Source organism: Carcharhinus amblyrhynchos, chromosome 15 (assembly GCF_965287045.1).
Source record: "Carcharhinus amblyrhynchos chromosome 15, sCarAmb.v2.hapA, whole genome shotgun sequence".
Classification (NCBI taxonomy): Eukaryota; Metazoa; Chordata; class Chondrichthyes; order Carcharhiniformes; family Carcharhinidae; genus Carcharhinus; species Carcharhinus amblyrhynchos.
The window spans coordinates 63,186,201-63,209,477 of record NC_137338.1 but is presented as its reverse complement, the minus strand read 5'-3'; the positions used below and the strand labels follow the sequence as shown (position 1 = coordinate 63,209,477).

At 40.6% G+C, this 23,277-nt stretch overlaps 1 protein-coding gene across 8 annotated transcripts in view; it reads left to right on the top strand.

The window, feature by feature from the left end:
• LOC145353367 (sex comb on midleg-like protein 2) overlaps positions 1-23,277 on the top strand; it is a 193,426-nt gene that overhangs the window by 125,061 nt on the left and 45,088 nt on the right. For all 8 annotated transcript variants that reach the window (XM_080204062.1, XM_080204058.1, XM_080204060.1 and 5 more), the window contains 2 exons: positions 916-1,159; positions 19,196-19,443. In XM_080204062.1, coding sequence (XP_080060188.1) covers positions 916-1,159; positions 19,196-19,443 — 492 coding nt within the window. The remainder of the gene's footprint in view (positions 1-915; positions 1,160-19,195; positions 19,444-23,277) is intronic.

Below are 23,277 nucleotides of genomic sequence, written 5' to 3'. Positions count from 1 at the left end.
TCTGGTTTCTGACAGGACACTGACAAAACCCCTCCCAAATTTAAATAACAGGTATAAATCTTAAAATAAACAATTTGGCCCAGGTGACACTTGGGGAAGAATTTAATATCACACCACAGGAAGAGTGATGTTCATTTATATAAACTGCTAATATCAGCTGTTAATCTACTGAACATTTCATACTTTATTTAATTGACAACTTTCCTTATCTCCCAATTCATTCCTGGTTACATATTACAACCCCATCTTGATTTAAGATTTAAATTAATTCTGGTACTATTTAGGACCAGGTTTCTCTCTCTCTTTCTCTCTATCTTGCACTTTGGATATGCTTGAATGCTTTTTCACACATTTTGGATTTCATAGGAATTATTTAGTAAGGCTCCATTACATCATGTAGCATTGCTAGCTGTGAACACAAATCAAAGATATGATTGTAATTAGTCTTCATTTTATTTTTGACTCAAGCTTTCTGGAAACAAGGCTTCGCTCTGGTAGGGAAGCCTCAGAGAATTACGCTTGTTTTTCATCAGATACTGAGATTCTTTTAAATATTGACATGTTTTTAACTGTCGCATGTCACATTTACCAAATCTGTTAGGGCAGAAGTATTTGCTGAGTAAATGAAAACCCTTTAAGATCATCAAGTGGTGATCTATAAGTTTTTTTTCAAAACTTAGTGCACCGTTTGTGCATTAAACATATATCTGAAAGCATTCTACATTGGAAAATATCGATTTATTTATCCACAAATGCTGAATTATAGATGTAATATATAAGCCATGTTGATTCCTTTCTGTAAACACTGGATTCGATTTTTTTTTAATTAAAAGTTATAACATTTGGTTTGTGTTGCATGTTAAATTCATGTTCATATTTGAAAAAGAAAAAGCTCATATTTCTCTCCTATTTGAGGAACCTCCAAGCCCACAGCAAAACCATTTCAAAGTTGGGATGAAACTAGAAGCAGTTGATCGAAAAAATCCTCATCTGATTTGTCCGGCAACCATTAGTGAAGTAAAAGCAGATGATATTTTCATCACGTTTGACGGGTGGAGAGGTGCATTTGACTACTGGTGTAGATATGATTCTCGTGATATCTTTCCAGTGGGATGGTGTGGTATGACAGGAGATGGCCTTCAACCACCTGGAAATAGAGGTAAGTTTTTCAAATGATTATCTTTTGTGGAAACTTTGGTATGTCAAAGTGGACTTAGGTCAATTGTTCAGTCAAACTCTTCAAAATGAACATTGCATATCTTGCATTGAAGCTTTCGATTTGTGTTGATCAAAGCACTCATTTTTATATTTCTACTTCCTTCATTTTCATTTTCTTCAAACAAAGTTTGCTGAAGTATGCATTGCAATCATTACTTAACATCCTGTCTTTTTTATTTCTGCTTGAATTGTTGCCCTATTGCTTCACTGGTTTGATAATATAGATGTGGGTATGCCGGCGTTGGACTGGCGTAAACACAGTAAAAAGTCTGACAACACCAGGTTTTAGTCCAACCTATTTATTTGATAATATACTTGCAAGCTTTCGGGGTTAGCCCCTTCGTCACCTGATAACCTTCGTTACGTTGATAATATAGACCATTATGTAATGATCAGGTGAGGAGGGGTCAAATGGCTTCACTTTTTCTTCTGATTTGACTGCAACAGCTTTTTAAAAAATCAGATAAAATTGCCAATTCCATGAGTATTTAATCTCTTTCAAGATGTAATTTTGCAGACAGGTTGCATCTATATCAACAGTATATAGAAGGTGCAATTATGCAAATGTGCAGCTTGCTTTGATCCCAAGTCACTGGAATGTATTTTAATCAATCTTTAAGATTAATTAAGGGTTTCTAACCAGTGAGCTCAGGAAAACCTTTTGATATAAATCCTGACTTTGCAAAAAATGTATAGTTAGTTATTCTTCAGAGTAGAATAAGAATTAATCTCCAGGAAATGAATTGGTTTTACTATATTGAAAACAATGAAAAGAAAATGCTTCTCTAATATTAAGTATTATATTGTTGTTCTGCATAGATCTGTGTATATTGCTGAAAAATACATATTATTAACATTTTTCGTCTTGCACTCATCAGGATGGTGACAAGAATAGTCAGGGGAAGCAACAACTTTATACTGCATTGAGTGCTGATTGATTGGTAGTGCCATTGCCATGGAGAATGCACCACTTAATAGTGACTGACAGTTAACTGCCAAACACTGAAAATTTAAACCAGACAGCTTAACTGTGATCAAGGCTTTGCCCTGAGGAATAAGCCAGCAAATGACTACCACTTATTTTGTTTAACTGAAACAGGCACAATGTGTGTTCATGTACTTGGTCTGCAAAGAACAGGTTCCTGTGTTAATATATTTAGTTTCCAGTAAATGCAAATATGCCACACTGTGAGCCCGACTGACAATCTTAAATTGATTGTCAGTGTAATTTTCAGAACGCCTAAGATTATTCAGCAAATGTTGGCCAATTGCAGAGTCATATCTAATGGATGGGCATTGTTTTGAGTTTTACGAGAGCTGGATTTTTGGGATCGGGTCTGTTTGCCTGTAGTGAGCAGCGGAAGGGACATGCTGTTTGATAGGATCCACCAGTTTTTGGAATGTATATCCCACATACCTAGCATCACACCACTACCATATTACTCATTTGCGAGATGGGCAAAACGTCTTTGTGGTTTGATGGAAACGTTCTTTTAATGGTGAATACTACTCGAGTTACTACTACATAATAGCAGTCTGTAACAACAAGATTCACCTATTGCTCAAATTTTTGAGATACTTTCCCTTTCCAGGCAATCAAATGTAGATGGTGCACTTTTCAGGGCTGAAAATGACAGCTTTTAGCCTGGTCATGAGTTTGCATGATGTACAGCACAAAATGATCTGATCAAGGTAACTATTATCCTGCAGGATATCTCTGATGTTGCAGCATCAAAATTGCCTGAAATGTGATCAAATACATAAGTTATTAATTACAGTAGCCATTAACAAATGGTATCCAGAAAAAAAAATCAGAAGATGCTCAGAATTTGTTTTTGCTAACTTGAAGTTATACTGTTAATAGTAAAATTTCTAATGAAATAAGCAAAGAAAATTTAAACTACAGAATAATTAAATTTGTACTGCACTTAAAAAATCTTTTCAAGAACATTGCTTTGCCCGGGCTTTGTCACACAGTGGAGCATCTAATCCCAATATCCTCCAATACACTATTATAAAATTAGGGTAGTGATGACCCTAATTTTTTTGGCAAGTCTACCAGTGTCTGCAAGGCAGATTACGACCTGGACTCAAAGATCCAATCTTGTCTAATTAAGTATGTGATCCTACATGGTGGCTTCTGAGGACAACCTTCTGAAGAAATGAAACCCTATCTAGTGTTATAAAACAGAAGTTGATCCCCCTCCACTTCTGGGAACTAAAACCGAAACACCCAAAGTGAGTACCTCAACTCACAATCTATAAAAAGTGTGTATGAAATGATGTGATAGGCTTTTCAGCAACTTCTAGTTGTTAAATATGAAATAAATCCCTGACACTCACTTTAAAATCAACACGTAACAATTTATTTATCAAACAGTGAATAAATTAACTCAACTATTAATAAATCCCTTCTAACTAACTATTCCCAAATAAAACAAGATTTTAATAGAATGCTGTTCAAACAAATACAATTCCCACTCCTTAACAAAAATATAGAATTTAGTCACTCTCTGAATTACAACCAGATTTTGTGTCTTGTGGAATATTCTGGACCTTCTCTGTTGATTCTTGTCTGGATCTTTCTTCTTTAGTACCTTTGCTATCTAGATGGTGCTTTGAGCTGAGAACTGTGGCTATTATCCCTACCAGATGGCAGTTGCTCTCTTTTTTGTCCCACTATGTTTTATACCTGTGATGACATATTAATATTTCCCACAACAGGATTGGTCCTGGGTTGTCAAAACCATCAGATTTTTAAATTTAATAGGTTCTTGATATCTAAGTGTCGGATTCATATTTATTGCCTGAATTCAAAAAGTTCAAAAGCCTGTTGTCTCGGTAACACTGCTACTTGGCCTTTCGGTTACAGATGTTTCAGTTTGGGGGCTGTCAACGTACTTGCTTTTTTTTTAACTCTCAGTACAGAAAAAGCAGCACGTTTTCAAGGAAACATGCAATGCTTTCCCATTGGTATTTTACAGTTTTACAAACACCAATCTACAATTACTTTGCAACACTGGCTAAGGAACTCGAGTTCATTGTTGAAGATGGGATCATTCTCTGAAGGTTCCGAATGGTTGACCTGCTCCAGAGTAGCACCTGATATTATCAGAACTACATAATGGCCACCCTGGAATATCAAAGATGAAAATACTAGCCAGGAGCTATGTCTGGTGGCCTAGCCTCAACTCCAAATTGGTGAAGCAGTGTAACTTATGTCCTTCCTTTAGCCTCCCCACATCAATAGAAGTGGCCTAGCAGGCCATGGGTACGCGTACATGTGGACTTTGGAGGTGCAGCACATGGCCGCCATGATCTCTCGCTTTATGATTGAGAAAATGGGGCAGTACAGTGGTTAGCAGTACTGCCTCTCAGTCCAGAGACCTGGGTTCAATTCATGGCTTGGGTCACTGTCTGTGTGGAGTCTGCACATTCTCCTTGTGTCTGCATGGGTTTCTTCCGGGTGCTCCATTTTCCTCCCACAGCCCAAAGGTGTTTGGGTTAGGTGGATTGGCCGTGCTAAATTGACCCTTAGTGTTCCAGGATGCATGGGTTAGAGAGATTAGCAGGGTAAATACGTGGGGTTATGGGGATAGGGCCCAGGTGGGATTTATTGTCAGTGCAGACTTGATAGGCTGAATTGCCTCCTTCTTCAATGTAAGAACAAAGAACAACCCAGCACGGGAAACAGGCCCTTCGGCCCAACAAGCCCGCGCCGCCGCATCACCCTACACCTATTCTACCCTGCATGTCTACGAATAGAACCCCTGACTTAGCCAGATTCAGGGGAGAATAGTGTCAATTTGGTAAAACCAATCAGCCTAAGAGCACATCTTTGGGGTGTGGGAGGAAACCGGAGCGCCCGGAGGAAACCCACGCATCCGCAGGGAGAATGCACAAACTCCCACAGACACAGGCCCAAATCCATGTATCTGCACAGCTAGCAGTGCTAGTCACCGAGCTGTTGCGGCGCCCTTCTACCGGTCCAGGATCAAGCACACACACCGACACGAAGTACTAGGCCACTCCTGGAACCTCCAAGAGTAGCCCACGCACGACCCACCGTGTGCATGCCCCTCGTTTGACAACGAGGTGGACCTCCACCTGCGGAATAAAAGACAAAAACGTTAATCACAAGCCTGCCTTTCCGGTCTCTCCCGAGGTTCTAACCCTTATTTAATACCCCTACCATAACCCTCCATCCTCGTTTCACTCATGTGCCTATCTAACTGAACCTTAAACGAGTCCAATGTTCCCGCCTCCACCACCCTACTCGGTAGCGCGTTCCATACCCCCACAACTCTCTGCGTAAAGAACCTTCCTCTCATATCCAAATTATATCTCTCCCCCCTCACCCTTAAATCATGTCCTCTTGTATTTGTTACCAATCTAGGGAGCAGTCTCTCACTATTGACCCTGCCTATTCCCTTCAGTATCTTATATACCTCTATCATGTCCCCCCTCAATCTCCGTCTTTCCAAGGAGAACAGTCCCAGTTTCTCCAACCTTTCCTCGTACCCCAGCCCCTCCATGCCAGGCAACATCCTGGTAAACCTCCTCTGCACCCTTTCCAGAGCCTCCACATCCTTCCGGTAGTAAGGTGACCAGAACTGGACGCAGTACTCCAAATGTGGTCTAACCAACGTTCTATACAACTGAAGCATTAGACGGCAGCTTTTAAACTCTATCCCCCTTCCTATAAAGGCTAGCATTCCATAAGCCTTCCTGACAACATTCTCCACTTGTGTTGCAACCTTCATGGATTTGTGAACCTGCACTCCCAGGTCCCTCTGTGTTTCTATACTCCTAATTTGTCTACCTTTAATCACATAGCTCCTCTCTACATTATTCCTTCCAAAATGCATCACCTCGCATTTGTCAGGATTAAATTCCATCTGCCACCTATCTGCCCACTGCACCAACCTATCTATATCCTGTTGTATCACCTCACAATCCACTTCGGTACCTGCCAACCCTGCCATCTTGGTGTCATCAGCAAACTTGCTGATCACACCACCTACGCTCTCTTCCAAGTCATTTATGTAGACTACAAAGAGGAGAGGTCCCAGTACTGAGCCCTGCGGCACACCACTGGTCACTGGCCTCCAGCCGGACAAAGTCCCCTCCACTACTACCCTCTGTCTCCTATTACCCAGCCAGTTCTCAATCCACCTAGCTACCTGACCTCGTATCCCATGTGCCTGAACCTTTTCTACCAGCCTACCATGAGGGACTTTGTCAAACGCCTTACTGAAATCCATATAGATGACATCATCGGCTCTCCCATCGTCAACCATTTTTGTCACCTCCTCAAAGAATTCCACCAGATTCGTAAGGCAAGACCTCCCTCTAACAAAGCCGAACAAAGGGTTTCTATGATTCTATAAATTATAGGAAAGTTACAGAATATCAGAAGTCCTGGTTTCTGATAATGGCCATGGGCTTTACTAGCCGTGATTTTCCAGGACTTTGTGCTCTTTAATGGCATCCAACACATCCAGCAGCATTTTAACACCCATCGTCAAATGGACTGGTAGAACAGACAATGCAAAGTTTCATCCAGTGACATCTATGGTGACCAAACTGGCACAATTTTTGGTTATAGGACCACACCTCTCACAACAACAGGAATTGCAGTACTGCTAATGGGGCACAAGACTGAGCCTATTATTCTCCAGCCTTGTGGGGAGCATGGAGTCCCAAAAGGAAAAGCAGTCCTGTTAGGGCAGAAAGAACATTTCAATTGGATAATTAGGCTCGTATAAGTAACTTTGAAGGTGGTCCCACTTAGGTCCCAGCGATCATTATAGAGAAAACAGGCAATATCTTTGAAGCTTAAAGTCCAGGATAAAATGGTAAAGAAACATTTGGACCATCTCGGGGCAGGGGGGTCTATTCCTGAGCATGTCTCACTGGCAGCTACGGAGATAGCCATCTCCAGTGTTTGCCCACAGCTCGAAGTTGGCCCCTCTGGATAACACTGACTCTAAGATGGAATCAGGCATCCTGACTGAAGTGGACCCAGAGGAGGAACCTGCATCGGTGACCCTGCGACTTTCCTTCTGAAAGCAAAGATCCCCCATTTGGTTCAGACTGCCTGACCCAGCCTTATCAACGATGAACCTTCAACCCAAGGCTTAGTGGCAAAAGAACCTTCTCGCAGTGGAAGTGTTGTGGAGAGGGATGTTATGACGCCCAGGAGGGGTGCGAGGGATCCATGATGGATTTCCCTGTGAACTTCGTTGAATATAAACTTCCTTATTGAGCGAGCAGAGGCTTCCCCAATGGGAAGTGAGCAACAGGATGGGGTGGAGGTTAAAACCTGTTGATTAAACCTAGACTGTTGTAGGTCCCCAGGTGCAGACTGCATGCTATAAGCCCAGGTACTGCTCTTCCTTTTAGCTATCAATAATGGATTTCTTGATGATGGAAGACTGGCCTTGGCAGAATTATTATATTAAGATTTCAAGACTGCCTGAAAAATGTGAGAATCCAATAATTAACACGGCGTGGAGAATGGAAGGAAGATTTAATTTGACTTGTCTGTCCAGGATAACCCGGAATTCCCACGAGGCCTTGTAGACCGTGATTTTGATATTTGGAAGGTTAGGGGACTCATTTAAGTTGGGTGACATGTTTAGTGATGCCTCCTTGTTATCTTTTGAGCAACTGTCAACAATATAATATCCTGAAATACTTAGACGTTTACAATTCAGAGATTTGATTCTTAATAAGACACGTCTGCATCTTGATGCTAGTGTCTCCCTGGTTGAAATAAATCCTGATATCTTATGGAACCAAAGCAATTGATCAAGTTGTAAAACACATTATTTTCTTGATCCTGTGAATGTGCTAGAGACTATGTGATCGTGGGGAAAAGGTCTTGCAATGAATATTAATGAGGAGACCTGGGCAGTATCTGGGAAAATGCCAATATCATCTGAGTGCAATAGAACAAAGGAGACCCATTTTAAAATATTGTACCGTCTGCATTTAATGTCAAGCTTAATACACAGGATAGACCCTGCTTTCTCATCACTGTTCCAAAAATGCAAGTTGGTGAGAGGTGACTACACACGTTGTCTGGTCCTGTGTCAAAATTAAGTCCTACTGGTTGGGCATATTTAGAGTTTGGGAATATACTTGATATAGCCTTAGTGTTTGATCTTTTGTATTTAATTCTGGGGCCCCCAGACAAAAAGGTAATTGAAGCCAATGAGAAAAGCCTTTATGATGAGGGGAGATCTCATTGAGACGTATAAGATGATGAATGGGATGGATAGGATAGAGGTGGAAAGACTCTTCCCGCTCAAAAAAGACAGTAGGACTAGGGGGCACAGCCTCAAGATAAAGGGGGGGCAGTTCAGAACGGAGTTGAGGAGGAACTTCTTCACTCAAAGGGTGGTGAATCTCTGGAATTCTCTGCCCGTTGAAGTGGTGGAGGCTGCCTCGCTAAATATTTTTAAGAAGCGGGTTGATGGGTTTTTGATAAGAGAGGGGATTAAGGGTTATGGGGAGAGGGCGGGAAAGTGGAACTGAGCCACGACAGATCAGCCATGATCTTATTGAATGGCGGGGCAGGCTCGAAGGGCCAGATGGCCTACTCCTGCTCCTATTTCTTATGTTCTTATGTTCTTATATCTTAACATTTGCAGCACAGAAGAATATCCTTTGCTCCTGGATTTGCAATAAGTCTCCTTCTGTTCAGAATTGGCATAAAATTGGTATGGAATGTATCCCAATGGAACTCCTAACCTGTATACTCGAATGCAAATCAGATGCATTCCAGGAAGTATGGGGCCCCTATCTCAAATGTGCAGGTTCCATGATGCCTGACTTACTCCTACAAGATTTTCTGTAATTGTGTAACACTGCTCCTGGTTGTGCACCACTTTGCCACGCTTCCATGGCTTTATCCTCTTCTCCTATCCTGTTGCTTGTAGAATCATAAAATACCTACAGTGCAGGAGGCCATTTGGCCCATCAAGTCTGCACTGATTCTTGACAGAGAATCTTACCCAGACTCTCACCCCATTTAAACCCATGCATTTACCCCATTAACCCAGAGAGACAGTTCACCTAACCTGCACATCTTTGGACTTTTCTTTGTATACATGGAATATACTGACCCAACTGTTCTGGTTCCTCCTGTCTTTTTCTATATTTAAGTTTAGAAAAATGATCAAGCTGTACTGTACCAGTTTTGAGAGTGTGGTGTTATTTGTAAAAATGGAGAAGTTCTAATAAAAACATCTTTTCTTAAAAAAAGAACAAGAACCATTTTTAAACTTTTTCCTTCCTTTACGCTCTACTAGTTCAGGAACTCTGTGGACTTTGGTTTTTGAGAGAATTCTCCACAGTGCAGACACTACTGCAAACCTTGTTTTTCAAATCTGTCTTCGCACATATCTGTGGAACTGCTGTGGACTTTCGTTTCTGAAAGAATTCTTTTGCTGTTCAGGGGTGCTGCTCTGTACGGTGCTTGTTTTTAAGGAACCTGTTGCAAACTTGATATTTTAGAGGTCTCCAAGATAGAAACCTGCAGGCAAGGCAGCAATCTGAACAGTATTGTATAGAATGGTTTTTCATTTTTTCTAGGCAAAAATTATCCTCTGGAATCTAACCTTGACTAAACCATCCTTCACTTAAGTTTTCATGTAGTGGTGATTTTCAAGAATGTGTCTACCACTTTAAGTGAGGATCTCTTGGCTTTAGGGCTTAGATGATAATGACTTGCCTATTGGAGGGTATCATGAAGTTCTTGTTGAATGACAAAATGCACAAAGTAAGAAGTCTCAAAACACCAAGTTAAAGTCCAACAGGTTTATTTGGAATCAGAAGCTTTTGGAGTGCTGCTCCTTCATCAGGTGAATAGAGAGGTATGTTTCGCAAAGACGGCATATATAAACAAAGACACAATTGCAAGATAATGTTTGGAATGCGAGTCTTTTCAGGTAATCAACTCCACTCGCCTGATGAAGGAGCAGTGTTCTGAAAGCTACTGGTGCTGAGTTATAGTTCTGATGATCGTAGAAATCATTGAAACCCTACAGCACAGGAAGAGGCCATTTGGTCCATCGAGTCTGCATTGATCACAATCCCACCCAGGCCCCACCCACAAAACCCTACATATTTTACCCACTAATCCCTCTAACCTACACACCTCAGGACACTAAGGGGAAATTTTAGCATTGCCAATCAACCTAACCCACACATCTTTGGACTATGGGAGGAGACTGGAGCACCCGGGGGAAACCCACACAGACACGAGAATGTGCAGACTCCACATGGACAGTGACCCAAGTTGGGAATCGAACCCAGGTCCCTGGAGTTGTGAAGCAGCAGTGCTAACCACTGTGCCGCATTTGACACTGATGTACAGTATCAAATGCACACACCCACAGTCATAGTAACTGTTCATCCTAGCTCAGTGCTTTGCTTTCATTGTCACTGAAAATCCAGCTTTGTAAACGTAGATTGTACAAAATGGGTCCATAAGGTCTGTTCTCCAGAAGAAAGTGCCCACTTATTGATGCGTTCACATATGGAGCACTTGCTATCTACCATACAAGGGAGCTTCTCTCTGTTGAAAGTTCTATCCTTGTGCTCACTGATACAGAAGTTATTTTGTACGGAGGCAAAGGGAGCGATGGAAGTGGATGGTGGGTGAAAGGAGAGAAACGTTGGGGATGGTAATAAATTAAATGCCATATAGTCACAAAATTACAGTAGGTTAGGTGGTTCACATGACTGATATAGTTCTGGCGGTGATGTCAGGTTGAGAACCCCAATTCAAACTGTAATTGCCTTGACCTGTCCCAACATGTCTTGTGAAGAAATTTTTTGTTTTGATGAGCAGTTCTATGAAGAAATGGATAATTGTCAGATCTTTCCACCAAAGTAACTTGTGCTTTTTTTTGCTGAATAATAATTCCTTTGCATTATGCTGATCTACTATTGAAATTTCTCATTGATTTTTTAAAAATTGTACAGGGAAACATATGTTTCAGTTCAGATTTTGAATGTGAACCATTTTAGGAAAAATCTATACTGAGTACAAAAATTTATATTTGTTATTTTTATCTGGAACTGACAATTGTACTTACACATTGTAATCTCATTACAGAAAGCTTAAGAAATATAATTTCTAAAATGTTGGTTGGTAGAGAGGTCTGCCATTATGTGTTTGCAGGTCTCACGAGGATCACATCCAGTTTCATTATATTGCATTCTGAAATGTTATTCAGAACACATTGTGGCTGCCTACAAACCCTTAAAATCTTTTGTACGAAGGGAGGGGAGATGCAGCATTTTCATTTAGGCCAATAAGACATAGGCTCTTTGTTCTCACGTGAGAATCTGGTGGTGACAAGAAGGCGGAGTATGGTATGCCTGCAGTCAACATTAGGACCTTCAGTGACAGGCAGTAAAATGCTTCTTGGAGGCACTGAGGGTCTGATTCAGTATTAGTTTATGCTCAAGATTTGATCTGTCAGGGAGGGTAAAAATGTCTCCCAAGAAAAGTAACAATTTTGCTGTAAACATTGTTATGGTTATTTTGTTGTTTTCTGGGTTTTCTATTTGCTCCAGATTGTCAAATCATTGACTTAGCCATAGTATTAATAGTTAATTTTTGCAATTAAACATTGGGATTCTATATAATCCAATTGTTTCACACAAATAATTGGATCAGTATTTAATTTCTGTATGAAATTTAAAGTTTTCTGAAAGCCCTTGAAGTGGTTGAAGAAATAACATTAGTATTTTAATATTGAGATATTTTTGTTAAAGGTGGTTTGAGGAATCATCTGTAACCTTAAAAACACTGCCCTGGATTTATTGTTTCATGCTATCATGGCAAGCAGTTTTTTAAAACCTGAGTTGATAAAATTGCTTCATGTAATATTTAAGGGTTTTAGAATGAACCAATCATCACTTAAGGAAACAGAAAATGAAAGTAATCAATGCACTTGACCTTAACCCCCACCCACTCCAGTATTAGGTTGATGAAACTTGTACAAACATTAATTATTTTAACTGTTGTTTACATCTGACAAATACTGTTGCTGTAACATAGTAAAATTTGAATATTGTCTTTGGGCAGTTGACCTGATATCTCTGCAAAAAATAAGAGGCTACTGGATGTAAATTGTGACATGAGCACATTGTTAAATGAAAATGTTTTTGGTAATTAATTTACCAAATTACCAAAAGGTTTGAGCACATCCTGATTGCATTGTTGATTGTTAAAATCCCATTTCATGAGAATTTGATCCAAGTCTTATTGGCTTGGTTTCATTGCATATGTTTTAGAATGGACACTTTTGTGTACAAATGCAAATTACCAATTTGGTTTTCTTTCTTTTGTGAATCTGTGACCCAGTTTAACCTTTTAGCCTTCTGCAAAAGTGGGGGTGGAGATATCGAGAGCAGGTGACTGATGAGCACTGTCAGTATAGCCTACACACAATATACATATTACTTTAAAACACAAGTCTCTTCTCTCTTCTTCCCCCCACCCCCCTTCCAAATGAATGCAAATATTCTAGACGTGCTGTTTGCTGATAGAGCTCCAGTCAGCATGAGCTTTGTTGATGGGTTAGCAGGCAAAAAAAAAGTGTTTTCGACAGAGGAAATCCAGAAAGGGAATTCAAGGCTCTTAAGTTGGTAGAAGTTGAAGTCTCATTAAGAATTGCATTGAAAACTAAACCACGGTAAGCATTGCTGGAGAATGTAAACCTTTTTTAGAAACTTTGCTGCCAAAATGAATTGAGCTATAGGCCTTTGTTGTTGTTTGCTCGCATAGCTTTTGTGTGACACGAGTGCTTCAATCCAAGAGAAGGCTGTGGTAGTTTGTAAAAATGTAATAAATTTGTGTATCAACAGATTTAAAACAAAGGGTGTAGACCTAAGCTTGAAATAGTATGTTCTGATACAATTGCTGAATCAGTTATTTCTGAATGTTGCAATGTTCATCGAGGACAAAAATGTGTAATGTTTTACAATTATTGTTTAACTTTGCCATTTTTTTGACCGTAACTTACTATTTTAGAGATTTGGTCTTTCTATCATATGACTGGAAAATCAAAATAGGCTTAAGACATCCAGTTGCTTTGAAGTGGATGTTGGTCTTTGTTCTAAGTCAAGCCTGCAGCAAATTTGTTGAAGTTTAAATATCTCTAAGATTGTCATAGTTTAACTTCAATTTAAATTGTGTTTTATTATGCAAACGGTGTTGCTTTATTAAAAAAATTAACTCTAACATTGTGTGTATCAACACTTATAACCCAATTTTTTTCATTTTGTTATTCAAAAATGTGTTCTTGGCACCACAGCATTACTTAAAATTTCAATAATCAATATTTTTGTTGCAAAATATCTTTATTCAATTGTTCCACCTCCAATTCCTCGTGTTCACATCTCATGATTTGGAGGCAGTTGCTCAGTTTAAGCTGTGAACTGTTTATTTTCCAACAGAAAATATGGCTACTGTTTACTGTTCTTCCAACCGTCTTGATGGTTGCTTAGTAATAGGGATTGGTTTATCTTTCTACGGAGCTAAAATGCTGGTGTTTTAAATATTAAAAAAAAATTAGGAAAGAACAAATATTTATAAATTTAAACTTTTTAAAATATTTTAAGTTGGGAAGGAAACCTATTTAAAATACATTTTATGAGATTGACAATTGGAGAAATTAAGCCATTCACAGTGTAGTAGCAAACCGTGTTTTCTGCTGAAACAGGTTTGGTGGGTTGGAGTTTTCCCAGTGAGCCCCTCAGCATCAGTAGGGCCAAGTAAAGCTCGAGCTGCCTGAAAGAAATCACATCCCAAGACCCTGATTGCCACAATCAGGATGGATGTGTGAAAATTATATCTCAAAGTTTTGCATTCAGCACATGATTACACCAGAGGTGTTTTGCAAAATGTTAGACCTTACCCCAGGATTTGAATTGACAAAACACTGGCGACTTGTCTTCATAATTGTCTTCAGACCTCCTCCATAATTGAGTGTTGGAGTTGAGCCACCTGCTCCAGGTTGGTCATTAATGCATTAAGCTTTTATGCAGATGGCGTTACGTGAGCCAATTTATTGCCCATAGATGCATCCTGCAAATGACACGTTTACAAGAAACATCACTTTCCCTGTAGAAAGGAAGCACCGCCTGAACAGAACTTGAACTAAGTGGAAGGTTCCCAGAGTTCATGTGCCATCAGCTAACACTTGTTTCCCTGCGTCAGAAGATGTGGGTTTAAGTCCTGCTTATGGATACATGCACATAATAGAAGCTGATATTCCAGCACAGTGCTATGTACTTTTGGAGATGGCATCTTTTGTTCTGCATTTATTATCTCAGAAGAAGTGTTTGGTGGCAAGGTCCTTTTTTTTTGGGGGGGGTCCCCATGATGGAGCCAGATGTGCACTTCTTAATGGAAGAACATAGAATACCTTGCAACACCTGGTGCTACTTCCAATATGGCTGCCTAAGTCGTCAGCCCATGTGAGGCTTGTTACCTACAAAGCTGCTTAATTCGTCCCTTCTGGGCTGGGCCCTGGTTGATGTGAACTCCTGGAAGATGGGCAGGGCTCTGCCTAGGAGCTGATAATGGTACACTACTAAGGAGTGTGAAACATACCAGTAGGGTAGTTACAAACTTGTTACAGTCCAAAGTACAGTAGTCCATCTCATAAGAGATTTAAGACTATCTCAGGGGCTCCCTTTAAGAAAGCCATGGAGTTGCCCTTGCACTTAAAATGCACTGTGAATTTGCAGCAGTCCAGTGATAAGCGGGTTAGGTTGATTGTCCACGATAAATAGCCCCAAGTGTCAGAAGGATTAGACTGTAAATAGGTGGGACTACAGGAAGGGACTTGGGTGGGATTGTTGTTGGTGCAGGCTCGTTGGGCCAAATGGCGCCTTCTGCGCTGTAGATTCTATGATATTATGATGATGTGGGCTGTAATAAACTCTCACTGTATGCGGTAAAATGTCAACCAAGGTCCTTGTTCATTCAATAGTGCTCTTACAAATGCTAGATGATCCATAGATTTCAGGAATGCCTGGTGGTGGCACTGGAAACTGAGACATTATGCTGCTGCTTTCACCTTGATTTTCTCTTCATTTATGTGTTTTGCTTTGGTGTACTTTCCTTTAACTTGCTGTCTAAATGCCAGAGGCTGCCTGCACCCATAATGGTTCCTGTGCAAATTGCAATGTCCCATAACTTCCTCGTTCCCAGTGTCGTATTTGGGGGGCACACCAATGATGGAGTAATAAATCTCTCTATGAAGTTCCCACAAGGTTTATATTGCCCAGAAATGCAAACTTCCTCCGGACAATTGCACTGGGCTGGGAACCATCTGATGAAGTGATTCAAATTGCTAACATTGGGTGGTTCTGCCAGTTTTACCCCGATGGTTATTCTGAATTAGAAGGAGGAAAAGTACTTCTAACTCCAAAGTCAATAACCGAACAGCAAGATCAAACCTTGCAAGACTCCCCAGGTGACCAGTCTCTTCTGGCTCTGACCCTATCTGCCATAAAAAGGGAAATGACTTTTCTTGCCTTCCTGTGCCCCAGCTACTCCATGCCAATGCTGCCAGTGATGTTCAGCACTGCTGTTGTCTCATCCAGCTTGAATGATGGCAAGATGCACAGTACAATTCATTCACAATGGCAATCTCATTGGATTGCCACTCTGAGGAAGTTATGGGCCAACAGGTTGTAAAATGCTGCGATCATCAGGAACACAAGGTCAGCCATTTCATCCTGAGAAGGCTCTGCAAAATGAAAAATTGCAGATATGTTGTAATGGTATCAGGAAGGAATGCCTTGTAGAGCACCCCCGCTGTCAGATTTCCCATTGGCATGGGATGATGTCAGTGGGAATTTGCACTAATAGTGGCAAGACCAGAGAATCCTGCCACTAGCAAACAATGCGCCACTTCCTGCTGACAGGAAACGTGGTTGGGAGGCTGGAGAATCTCACCCACTATCTTGTCTAATAGTCTGCCAAATTTTGGGCATGCCTATCTTTGTATTTTCTTGGCACATTTTGAAGCTGGGTTTTTCAGGTGTATTTATCACTATTTTTCCTTGCATCTGTATGTACAAAATATTACCATCCTCCCTGATGACTAGCCACAAAGCTTGAAAATTCTCCCATCCCCTAGCAGCATGGATTCCGTGTACCTGTTCACAGAATCATTACAGTTCAGAAAGAGGCCACCTGGCCCATCAAGCCCACAGAGACCCTATCCATGTAGCCCCATGTATTTACCCTGTTAATCCCCTGACACTAATGATCAGTTGAGCATGGTCAATCAGCCTAACCCCCACATCTTTGGAGTATGGGAGGAAACCGGAGCAGTGGGGGGGGGGGGGAGTTCCTCACAGATACAGGACAATGCACAAACTCTACACAATAATGCAAGGCTGGAATTGAACCTGGGTCCTTGGTGCTGTGAGGCAGCAGTGCTAACCACCCAGCGATCCTGTGAAACGAATTGGAAACAAAATCAACACTTCTTTTCTTCTCAGCAGTTTGGTAGATATTTGCAGCAAAACAGGATAGTGGATTGGCTTGAGCTTAAGACAATTTAGTAATTTATCTGAAGGAAGAAATACTTTATGTTGTCATTCCCAAATTGCTACTAATAGCTTGATAAAGTTGTTTTAAAATTTGGACAATCTGATTTTTAAAAATGTACACTTAAATGCATTGCTTATAGCATTCTGTGAACTTTAAGGCTGTTAAAATATCCTTATTTCAGTATCAAGGGAGTGCAGCTGTGCCTAGAAATTCATAAAAGTTGTTGATGTAATGTAACACCTGTTAAAACGTATTTAAAACTTGTATATTAAACTGAGCATATCCAATGTTTACTGGTCATGATTTGCAAATCAACATGAAACAGATCTATGTAATGGGTTTTGCAAAATTTTAAATACATTTTTAAAGACTGTTGATCACAAATGTTTTTGAAAAGCTATTTTCCAGCATTAACCATATTAAGGATGTTGGGATTTTAAAAAATCAAGGTTATATTTCGCATTTAAAAAAAATAAGTTTAACATGGATTGTCTGTACATGAGCCACATTAGCCTTGATAGTTGTATGGTCTGAAATACACCTTCACTGTTAATAACATGCATTTCTGAATTCAGATTATCTTCTCTGGGGATGTTAATTTCCTTTGACTATGAAGGAATTTGTGCAATCATTAATATATAGTTGTTTCAGGTTTTAGGATTTTGGCATCAGTTTTATTTTGAATTGCTAATTCAACTTCTGTCTCCCCACCACCCCCACATCCCCAAATATATCAGTATCAGACAGCCAAGCAAGAATTATAAAGTTGTAACTTTTCAAATAATAATGAGGTAAAGTTTGAGTTTTTCTGAAATTTGATTAGAACCTCAATATTTGATTACATCTTTCCAATCTCTAATTTGGATGTTATGTAAACTTTACGATTTGCATTTAAATAGAATTAAAACCATTAAGTCATTTTTCACCATCCCACATTGACATATTCCAAAAATGAGTCAGCACGGATGCAGTCTTCGCGTGTTTTTGATGCTAATACCAATTTTGTCCTGTTTCACACCATTTCTTCATGCATTCAGTTTCATCTGTCATGTACAGGTGGTTGGATAAAGTTGCATGCATGGTAGAGGATGTTCATCAACTCATTTTGGCATTTGTGTTTTATTGGACAATTGTAAGTGTTGATTCTTCAAGCATATGTTTTTCCTTCAGAAATTTATTCTGTTAAATTGTTCACTATCTCTGTTGTTGGTATCAATACTGTAATTTTTTTTTAATGATTTGGTTTCCAAGTCTCTGCAATTGATAGTTTTTGAGCAAATTTTAAATGTGATTCACAGTTTAGTTTTAAATTGATCAACATAAGATATTAATGTGACTCAAGTGTAACATTCCCTTCATGCTGTTATATCAGTTCAAAGTGTCAGTAGCACATGCATTTTGGAAAAAAAAGGCCAACTGAAAAAGATGATCATTAAACACAAGAAATATAATTAAGCTGTATTGAGGAAAAATTATTTCCATCCTGACATAATTTAAGTACATTTCTAATAAACCTGTTAGACAAGAGTTTTCTAAACATTTTCAGCCATGGTATCCTTTTGACCTCCCAAGAGTACTGAAGGAACTTCAGAGAAGCATTCTTACCATATTGAAGAATTAAGTCACAAAAGAAAATAGTACAATTCATACAAACATACAAAAACAAACTTAAAAATGTTTCTATGTAAAAAAAAATCTACGTATGTATACATCTACTGTAATAAAGCTCCGTTATCCAACACATACTTCCAAATCTTTATTTTTTTTGATGGGAGCACCCACTCACACCCTCACTCTCACCCACTCTTGCTGTCATCCTCAGCCTTGGCTCTTTTCAAGGGCTGCCCCAGCACTGGCTCATCTCACTCCCACCCCTCCCCCAACCTCAGCTCTTTTCTGGAACCTCAACCTCATCTTTTCTCAGGACCTCTGGTTCTGTGGAATCCAGTTTAGGAATCCCTGTGTTAGATAATTTGAATGTTTATAAAGCTTAGCTGGATATGCAGAGAACTCCACGATCGTTTTGCAAATTATATGGGGGATCTTTTATTTCCATCTGAAGAATGGGCCTCCGTTCATATTTCGTTTGAAAGACCACACTTCCGATGGTGCAGCACTCCCTCAGTAATGTCAGCCTAATTTATGTGTTCAAGTCTTTGGAATGAAGTTTGAACTCACGATTTTCCAACAGGGAGATGAGAGTACCACCATTGAGCACCTTCTGGGACTGATTGCCTATTATCCTCTTCACTGTTCGTCCTTATGAAATTTATACACAAAAGCAATGTGATGGTTGTTTTGGTTTCTTTTGAAGGAGAGGCATTTATTGTACATCAGTTGGGTTTAATATGACATTCTTTTTTACCTTTCTCTAATTCTCAGTCTCAATTCCAAAGAATATTCCTGCTACTCCATCAACCCCTTCCAGATTGACTAAACGCACAATGCAATCACCACAGAAATCTGATGAGTTGCCAAATCAAAAAAGTCGAAAAAGCATACGAGGTAAACGACCTGGGCAATCCAGCTCAAAAAAGAGTGTACCATCGCAAATCAACTCATCACTGAAATCTGATTCCACCTCTGAACCATCCAAACCAACGAAAAGAGGTGCAAAGCCTGGAGTCAAGGTTTGTTCAGACAGGTCTAATTACTTAATTAAAATATTTCTAAATCTAGTGTTGAATATTTTGTATATGGTTTTTAGTGATACTTCATAAATTTTATTAAACAAATATGTTACGTTTATTAAACAAATATGTTAGAACGGAGTTGAGGAGGAACTTCTTCACTCAAAGGGTGGTGAATCTCTGGAATTCTCTGCCCGTTGAAGTGGTGGAGGCTACCTCGCTAAATATTTTTAAGACGCGGGTTGATGGGTTTTTGATAAGAGAGGGGATTAAGGGTTATGGGGAGAGGGCGGGAATGTGGAACTGAGCCACGACAGATCAGCCATGATCTTATTGAATGGCGGGGCAGGCTCGAAGGGCTAGATGGCCTACTCCTGCTCCTATTTCTTATGTTCTTATATGTTATGGATTATAATTTTTAATTTGTCTTCGGTTATCTCCCTCTTTAAAGGATTTTTTTTGTTATTTAATGGCATTGAATACGTATTTGAACTAATTTCTGTGGTGAAAAATTGTTAATTTCTGAGTAACTAAATATATTTTAAAAAATGGCCAAAATGTTAATTGATGCTGTGAGTTACCTTATGTGACCCATTAAATGCACAACAGCTCAACTAACTTGACGACAGTGACATTTTATAGAACACCTTTAATGTAATGCTACGTCCCAGACACTTATCAGAAACCTCTCCAGTATGCACTTCCTCTCTGCCTGATTCATCCATAGCCTCTGCATGATAATATTTGTTTACTAAAGATACTTTCAAACCTCTGAGGAGGTCTGTAATGTTTATGACTAGGGGTAAGCAACAAATTAATTATGTTGAATTATCACTGAGTCGCTCAGTCGGGGAATTTTACTGAGGCGATGGGGTCTTGATAGCTGACGCGCCTACCATGTTGCAAACCAGACACAGTAAAAAGTCTGACAACACCAGGTTTTAGTCCAACCTATTTATTTGATAATATACTCACAAGCTACCCGAAAGCTTGCGAGTATATTATCAAATAAATAGGTTGGACTAAAACCTGGTGTTGTCAGACTTTTTACTGTGTTTACGCCAGTCCAACGCCGGCATACCCACATCATGCAAACCAGACAAGCAGTTGAGGTGTCACTGCAGGTCTGTCACTGGATCAAGACCCTGGAGACAGGACCCTCTTGTCCACGAGAGCTCCCAGCTGATCAGAGACTCCATTGCTCAGGAACTCTGTCGATGAGGCAGTGGCTGCTACAAGGAGCATACCAACAGAAGACCAGGATTGTGGAGCGACCCAGGCTGGAGATATGTGATGGCAGGAGGAGTTTATTGCTGGGTCCCTCAGTCAGGCCTTTGAATGGGGGAGGCCCTCAGAAGTTTATATAACATATGCTCTGTGTTGCAATATGTCCACCTGTCGGTGTGTTTAAAACAGGCTGACATGAGGGTCTCAGTTGGTGGGGTATGAAAGTCGTCTACAGTCCTTTCCACCATGTACTTAATTGGGGTGGAAGCAGGAAAGTAGTAGGATCCCCACCTGCCATCTTTCCAACCAATTAAATACCCTCCTCAGCTTCAAATTTATTACTATAAAGCATTCCTCGTGTGCAAAGTAAAATAGAAAGAAAAAGATGAATAAGAACATAAGAAATAGGAGCAGGAGTAGGCCAACTAGCCCTTCGAGCCTGCCCCGCCATTCAATAAGATCATGGCTGATCTGTCGTGGATCAGTTCCACATTCCTGCCCTCTCCCCATAACCCTTAATCCCCTCTCTTATCAAAAACCCATCAACCCGCGTCTTAAAAATATTTAGCGAGGTAGCCTCCACCACTTCAACGGGCAGAGAATTCCAGAGATTCACCACCCTTTGAGTGAAGAAGTTCCTCCTCAACTCCGTTCTAAACCGCCCCCCCCCCCCCTTTATCTTGAGGCTGTGCCCCCTAGTCCTACTATCCTTTCTGAGCGGGAAGAGTCTCTCCACCTCTATCCTATCCATTCCAGTCATCATCTTATACGTCTCAATGAGATCTCCCCTCATTCTTCTAAACTCTAACGAGTACAAGCCTAATTTATTCAGCCTCTCCTCATAGCTCAACCCCCTCAACTCCGGCATCAGCCTAGTAAACCTCCTCTGCACTCCCTCCAAGGCCAAAATATCCTTGCGTAAGTACGGCGCCCAAAACTGCACACAGTATTCCAGCTGCGGCCTCACCAATGCCCTATACAGCTGCAGCAAGACCTCCCTACTTTTATATTCAATCCCCCTCGCGATGAAGGCCAGCATCCCATTCGCCTTCCTGACCACCTGCTGCACCTGCAAGCTGGGTCATTGACCCCCACTCTCTGCCTCCTATTTGACAACCAGTCCTCTATCCACGCTAACACCCTACCCCCAACTCCATGCCCCCTGACCTTCTGCAGTAACCTCTTGTGAGGTACCTTGTCAAACGCCTTCTGAAAATCAAGAAAGACCACATCCACCGGCTCTCCTCTATCCACCGCCCTAGACACATCCTCATAGAACTCCAGTAAATTTGTCAGACACGACTTCCCTTTAACGAAACCATGCTGCGTCTGCTCTATCAAGCAGTTCCCCTCAAGATGCCTCGCTATTTCCTCCTTGATGACGGATTCTAACATTTTACCTACAACAGACGTTAAACTAACAGGCCTATAATTCCCTGTCTTTTGCCTGGCACCCTTAAAAAACGGCGTAACATTAGCCGTTTTCTAATCTTCCGGCACTTCCCTGGAATCCAGCGACGTCTGGAAAATAACCACCAAGGCATCCACTATCACCTCCGCCATTTCTTTCAGGACCCTCGGATGCATTCCATCCGGTCCTGGGGACTTGTCCACAATCAGCCCCTCCAGTTTGTCAAGCACCGCCTCTCTAGTAACAGTAATGTCATCGAGACCCTCCAGTCCTACCACCTTTCCATCTCTAACATCCGGCAAATTATTCACGTCCTCCTCTGTGAAGACCGAAACAAAAAAGTTATTCAAGACCTCAGCCATTTCCCCATCCCCTACCACTTAAGTCCCCCTTCTCATCCTCTAAGGGACCAACGTTCACCCTAGCCAGCTTCTTCCTTTTTATATATTTATAAAAACTCTTGCTATCCTTTTTTATATTAAGCGCTAGCCCAGCTTCATAGTTTCTCCTACCCTTCTTTATCAACTTCTTTGTCAATCTTTGTTGACATTTAAACCTCTCCCAATCCTCTTCTCGCCCACTACTCTTAGCTACTCTAAACGCCTCCGCTTTTAATTTAACACTTTCCTTCACCTCCTTCGTTATCCACGGCTTATTACCTCTCCTCCTACGGTCCTTTTTGACCATCGGAATAAATTTCTGCTGAGCACCAAGAAAGATCTCTTTAAAGATCCTCCACTACTCCTCAGCAGACCTACCTTCCAACGCGCTCCCCCAGTCCACATTCGCCAATTCTTCTCTCATCCTACCATACTCCCCTCTGTTCAAACAAAGGACGCGTGTCCGGGAACCCACTTTCTCCTCCTCCATCTGCACCAGAAACTCCAGAAAATAGGAATAAGTTAATTCATAACTTTTTGAAATCTTAATCAATAAGTAAATTCTGACACAATGAGACTGCAGACATGGAATGAAAATTTTAGTGGCCATGAGGATGTCTGGTCAGCTGCCAAAAACTAACTTATACCTCAATTCCCTGAGATCTTCTGGTATGTTTTGTGGGTAAATATAACTTGCCCATAATATATTTTACTACCAAGTCTGTCAGTGAAGTACTGGTGTAGTGAAACTTGTAGGGCCAACTGAGGCCCTCATGTCGGCCTGTTTTAAACACACCTACAGGTGGACATATTGCA